Raw genomic sequence first — 6683 nt, forward strand, 5'->3', positions numbered from 1 at the left:
AAACATTAAAAATCTTACTGTTCAAAATCTTTTGACTGGTAGTGTATGTTAGCCTATAGTTTGAAGTTAAAGATATTAATATTAATTAGGGGAGTCTGAGACGATTATTTGACCGTGATTTCACATTTCGTTTTGTTTGGCTAAATACAAATAAAAGGTGAACATTAATTTATTTGTGCTGTTTTTTTTTCTTCTAAAATATTATATGGTTTTATATGAGGTGTCATAGACTTGGGAAATTAATTTTTCATAAGTTTGTATGCACAGACATCTGTTGTGGGCGTTCTTGGCAGTTTTTACGAGGCTTTTTTTTTTTTATAGTGTGAATATCGATATCGGAATTATATCGTATCGACCGAAATTAAGACATATATCGTGATATTAATTTTGGCCATATCGTCCAGCCCTACTGTACGCATACAAGTGTTTATTTCCAAAAATAAATTATACTTTGGTCTTTAAGGCCCAGATACTCAATTTTTGGTCTTTCAAAGTACTCCACTGACAGTGAGGCTTTAGTTTACTGCACAAGATAGAAAAATTGCTTGCAGTGTTAAATTTTCACCTCAGACAAGAACAAGATGAAGGCTTTATGCTTCTTTTATTAATATAGAATAAATGAAGTCACCTTCAAAAGTAGTCAAACAATAACAAAACCACCCACTCCAAACAAATCTGCAGCAGGCAGACATATGATTCCCTTTTACAGACAAACGTGAAACATGACTACATTTCGTGTTGACATAAGTGCAGAGACTACAAAAAGGTACAAGCAGTGGAGACAAACTATTATTAATATGACACAATCACAATATTTACACATAAATAGAGACGGAAAGAAAGATTTACATAAACTATTTATAGAAGTGATTCTGGAGAATAAATATGGCAGGCGGACCGCAACAACTCTTTTGACTTTTAGAAATCAATACCCCTAAATCAACAATAAAAATCACTTCTAAAAGTACGCACAAATGTAAGGCCGCGTTTAAAGCAGTGCATTTCCACTTAAATGCAACAGCTAGATGTGTATAGCTTTATAAAAGCTGAAAACTAGATTAGTTTAGATTAGGGCCTGTCTTGCAAAACATTAAGAAATACTTTCAGTGGTTAATAACAGTGTAAATACTCTACCCCTCTAATAAAAATCAGAACATGTCAGTTATAAATGCCTCTTAAAGGTTAATTAAATGTGCCCAGACATTGACATCAACACAAGCTGTACTTCATTTGGTGGGTTCTGGAGCTGCAAATTAAACCCAGGTGGGGGGTCTTGGGCTGGAGGCGTCGGGCGGACTTGGTAGTAGTGTGGAAATTAATGACAACTCAGGATGCAAAGTTCAGAACAGGTGAGTTGTGGATCGGCTGAAGGTATGATACTTCCTCTCGAAGGCGGAGGACAGGTTGATCATCGATGGGGAATGAACAGCCTGGAAAAAGAAAATGGAAGAGAGAAATGCAATATAGCGATGAAAGGACAGTTTCAGGGTTATTCTAGGTTATTTCCATTCCAGTCTGTAATTAGTTTAAGACTCAAGAGTGCTCAATTGTACGTGGTGGAAGTGTTACCATTTGGTGCATTTTCATACCCAGAAGACCTTGTTAAAGATTCAATGCAGCGTGTTGCAAGTGTTGGTTAAAGCTGTAATGCACTTAGGGCTATTTGTACAAACTATTCACACTGGAGTCTAGGAGTGGGCATTGTGAGCAAAAAAATAAATAAAAATAAAAATAAAGTAAATAAAAAAATTTCACGGTGCGAGTGATTTTATACCACATTATCATTATACCATGATATAATTAAAATAGTCTATACACCAAATACCCAAGTGATAATGCCTATATTGGATAATCAAGAGAATTCATTATTTTTCAGATGTAAAATATTTAATTAATTTTTTTTATTTAAAACTTGGATGCAATCTAAAAGCTTATTTATAAAAATGGAATCTGGCATTAATATGAAAACTATTTCAAATTATGTAACATGAATAATAATAATAAAAAAAAACGACTCAAAACAGCTAAACTAACATTATAAAAACTGGTCAATCTAACCTTAAATTCTGATTAGATGAGCCCAACAAGTTGTAAAGTAGCCGAGAATTGAACAAAATTAATACTGAATGCTATAATAATGTGTCATTTTGACATTTCTACAGTCACATGGAATCAGTGATACTTGGTTTTTTAATTGTCTTTTAAAGAAAAATGTCCTTTAAAGTGAATGAATGACAAAATATTGATTATAAGACTTCTACTTCTACTTCTACTTCTAACTGAAGTTAGTGTGGTTTATATTGGTATAGAATTTGGCAACAAACATTTCACACAAAAACGTGTCAATTTACAGATAAAACTGTGGGGGGGAAAAAGTATAAACATTAACCTATGAAATATTATAAATTCATACCTGTCAATATTTTTATATATACATTTTTTTTTTCAATTATTTGCATAAACATTCTGCATTGTAAGTGCATTAATATCTGTTACTTTTCTTAGATTTCCATCAAGTTTATTGTAATTATTTAACTGTCATAATCATTTTCATCTAGACTTCATTATCAATTATTTGCATAAACATTCTGCATTGTAAGTGCATTCATATCTGTTACTTTTCTTAGATTTCCATCAAGTTTATTGTAATTATTTAACTGTCATAATCATTTTCATCTAGACTTCATTATCAAAATCCTTTTTTCAACCAATATTTTATCTGTAAATTTGTTAAAAATAATAACACTTCATGGTATCGAGAATCACGCTGCCCATCCCTGCTGAAGCCTACAAAACTACAGCTAATCTTCATGGATTTAGGGTAGGAACTAATCATTAAATAGTGTTGAGATTTTCTCTTTTGACCAAAAGCCAGTGCTTAGCCTTTTTTAAATCGCAAGTTTTCTCGCAGAAGCCTGAGGTTCACAGGTTTTTGTGAGTGTTTATTCAAAGGAGTGAGAAAAGGCGAGGAGAGAAATCCGTGTTAATGATATTGGCTTTACAAGCTCGCTGTGGTAAGAATGCACACGGTTGACCCTTTTTAAGTGTTCACCCTTCAGAACCGACAGTGTTACCCAAAGGAGTGTTAACCTCCATGCAGAGGATAATACTGTATTCTTCCCTTTAAACAGAGATGTGAAGTTGAAAAGAAGGTTAGCAAACCACAAACCCAATTTATTTTGTTTTACTCTTAATGTGCTCACAGATGTAACAAGCACCAGGCTGCTTTCACACATGCACAACAATAATCCTATTATTTAGCATTGCTAAATAAGAATTAAGGTGGCCTTGAACTTGAATTGCCTTGATTGTGCTAAACGCACACACTCCAGTATACAGATTATAGTTTATGGGATCAAATTAGAAATAGGAGATTAAATCATGGTCATCAGCTACTTTACAGCTATCGCGCCCATAGATCATGCCAACATGATCTCGTAACAGTATCCCAGTAAAAATGAGATTTATGGAAAAAAGAAAAATCACATTGCCACAGTAACAATTACGTCTTTATTATAAGAACCGTCATTATACTGAGAATCATGGAACTATAAAAGCATCTGAGATGTCATATTTCACCCCGCATAAATGATCTGAGGTCTGTGTTTAAGGGGCTCTTCACCAAAAATAAGGATCATTCTGTCTGTATTGTTACGTCACACTTCTTTTTTTTGTTGGAACAAAGCAAAAAATACAACTTTATTCAATGAAAATCTTAACTTTATCAGAATAAGTTGGATTTTTTTTTGAGTGAACAAATTCTATTCTTTTTTTTTTTAAACTCATGTCATACATGCATGACATTTTTTCTTCCATGAAACACAAAAGGTGATATTTTAACACTTTTCCATCGAATGAAAGTAAATGCGGAATGAATTTTGAAATGGGGAAATATTATAAAACCGTTTCATATGACTCTTATGCTACAGTTAAAATTATATTAAGTAATATAATAATTCCGAGCATGAAACAAAAATTTAAGGGTTGATATTGTTAACTAAAACTATTACAAAAAAAATCATTAATTTAAATAAAGCTACAATTAAATAAAATGTAATTATTAGATGAAAAGATAAAACGAAACTTATTTTTAGTTAGTTGCCAAAGCAACATTTCAATTTTTATTTTTAAGTTGAAGTACTAAAAAAAAAAAAATACTAAAATTAAAACTTAAAATATAAAAATAAAAGCTAATTTATAATATTAACAAATACTAAAATTTTATGCAAATAATACTAAAATAAAGCAACAAGTCAAATTTGAAGACATGACATTGATATGATGTGGCCTGTCATCATTTGCCACATGATGCACATTCAACATTTACAACGTGGCAAGTGTCAATATGAAAAATACAAATGAGATTATAGCTACCGTGTATAAGTTGGGTGAGGATAAGTTAAAATTTCAGTCAAGTTACTTTTATGGAGATTTATGTCATTTGATGACAGTCTGGATCCCCATTCACTTTCGTGATGGGAAAAATAGTGCAGCACTAATACATTTCTCAACATTACAGTAAATTACATAGAGGGGCCAGCATGAGGGTGAGGAAATTACCATTTAAATTTTTAAGAGAATTATCCCTTTTGAACCAGTCCTCAGATCATCTATAATTGAGTGCCACCATAGCCCATCTGTGCGGTAGTGAGTTAGTGTTAACACCGTCCCCAGATGTGAGTTAGTAAAAGTCACAGTGCGTCAAAGAGGCAGAACTGCTGTGCTCACATTCAAGAGTCCTACAGGAGGGTCTCCCGCCGCGGGGACCCAGGGAACCTGTGCTGCGGCTCAGGGGGCGCCAACAGCTCTCGGCACTGAGCTACGGGCTGGGCCGCTGGGAGGGACAGGATGGATGGTCTGAGCTGGGTTTTGGGAGCTGCTGGTTCATCAGCCCTCTCTGGACTGCACGGAGTGCGGACACACACCGGGACCCTGGGCCACGGGGCATGGTCCAGAGAGTTTGACCGCTGAACCACTGCGCTTTTAATAGAGCCCGTCAGACTGAACGTAGAGGCAGAACGAGACATCTACACTCGCACGGAGGGAAGAGAAAGAGAGAGAGTGCATTAACCTCATCTTGCACCACCTCTTCATCGCACGCCCTCAATCACTCACTTTAAAATTGAAAGAGGAAGTGAAAAATTTGAGCGTGATCTCGTTACGAAGGTAGGGATTTCTCAAATATTTAGCAGTGCATGAATCACCTTAATGAAAAAGGTAAAAATATCCCTTTTCAAATGGAGCAAAGAGCTCAAGACCCCTGATGCTGAAGGAAAGAAAAGCATGAGTGAATGACCAAGGCAACCTGTAAGTCCTCTGATAGGGAAATGCAATCCAACCGAATTGGCAAGTAATACTGCAAAGGTTCAGCTGTAGAAGATGAGATTAAAATGTGCAATCTGACTGGATGAGAGACTTGAATTTATGTAAATGCCTGTTTACACCAAGTGCCATGTCACTAAATCACACACAAGTATGAAATATTTGAACAATTTATGTGCCAAATTATTCTCAGAAGTTCAATGAAAAGCCATTGTGCTCTGAAAAAAAATAAAAAATAGGTGTCTGAATAAAAGATGGATCATTGTAGTTTAATATTTCGGATTCAAGGCTTATTCACATCAAAAGTGAAAATTTAAGTGAAAACATTTTCAGTGGAAACAATGCACTCCCTATGGACATTCACAAATAACCAAATTACTTTTTTTTTTTTCTCCATCAAGCAACACTGTTTTCAGCATTGATAATATAAGAAATGTTTCGTGAGCACCAAATCATATATGAGAAATATATATATTAGGGGTGTAACGGTACAGTTATTCATATCGAAAAATGTTCGGTACGGGTCTTTCGGTTCAGTACGCATGTGTACCGAACAAATACAGCATTGTTTTAACCACTGCACAAGTAAAACTTAATTGGAAACTTCCAGTTATACATTGTTATTTTTGACAAGAAACAGTTTCATCTTTCAAATTATGTCCTTTTTTTCAGGAAATTCAAACAATAAATGTAGTTTTGACGCTCTTTGACGCCTCCGTTCAAACGGCAGCACGATCATCCCTTCCTCTTTACTATAGTTATAGCATGAAATAACCATGAATGAACATCTCATGCCTCACACAATCACTCAATCAGCGTTTCAACCGCGGAAACACGTCAATAAAACAGCTTGTAAACAAAACGTCACGTAGCATTTCATTTACCTCAGGCAGTCATCAGTGTCCACAGCTCATTAGTGCGCTATAAATGAACTCAAGAGAAGAGCATTTCGCAAAATATTAGACTTTATACTCATTATATTTTACTTTACCTGTTAGTGATGTCTTAATTATTTAATGTTTAAATAAATCTGTTATGAAAAAGTTATGAGAGCCACTGTGTAAATTATATTTCAACAAATAAAATTTGTATCATTTAGAAGTTTATTTAAAAACGGCATTATGTGCAGTTTACATGTTTGCATACTTTAAGTTAAGTGCTGATTATTATGTTTAAAAATAAATAATTAAATTTAAGTTTGGGCACTGTTGTTAATTGTAACCTTATAGTTGGCATAAGCTGAGGTAGATTTTTATCCCTAAGAAAATGTTAATTTTAATTTGTTCAGTAAACCACTGTTTAATAAAAAAAAAAAGCAATTTTATGTTTAGTTTTCCCCCCCCTGCTGTATCGAAACAATA

The 6683-nt window shown here is 34.1% G+C and overlaps 1 protein-coding gene across 4 annotated transcripts in view; it reads right to left on the reverse strand.

Annotated features, from left to right (window-relative positions):
- Nucleotides 1–584: 584 nt before the first annotated feature.
- Nucleotides 585–6683, reverse strand: part of ect2 (epithelial cell transforming 2) — a 42361-nt gene continuing 36262 nt past the window's right edge. For 2 of the 4 annotated variants that reach the window (XM_016468514.1, XM_016468515.1), the window contains 2 exons: nt 4729–5027; nt 1353–1430 (listed from right to left, as the gene is read on the reverse strand). In XM_016468514.1, coding sequence (XP_016324000.1) covers nt 4740–5027 — 288 coding nt within the window. In that variant the 3' untranslated portion in view covers nt 1353–1430; nt 4729–4739. Of the gene's footprint in view, nt 1431–4728; nt 5028–6683 lie in introns of all 4 variants that reach the window. The other 2 variants (XM_016468517.1, XM_016468516.1) reach the window with 1 other exon arrangement.

This window comes from Sinocyclocheilus anshuiensis, unplaced genomic scaffold, assembly GCF_001515605.1.
Source record: "Sinocyclocheilus anshuiensis isolate Anshui unplaced genomic scaffold, SAMN03320099.WGS_v1.1 scaffold572, whole genome shotgun sequence".
NCBI lineage: Eukaryota > Metazoa > Chordata > Actinopteri > Cypriniformes > Cyprinidae > Sinocyclocheilus > Sinocyclocheilus anshuiensis.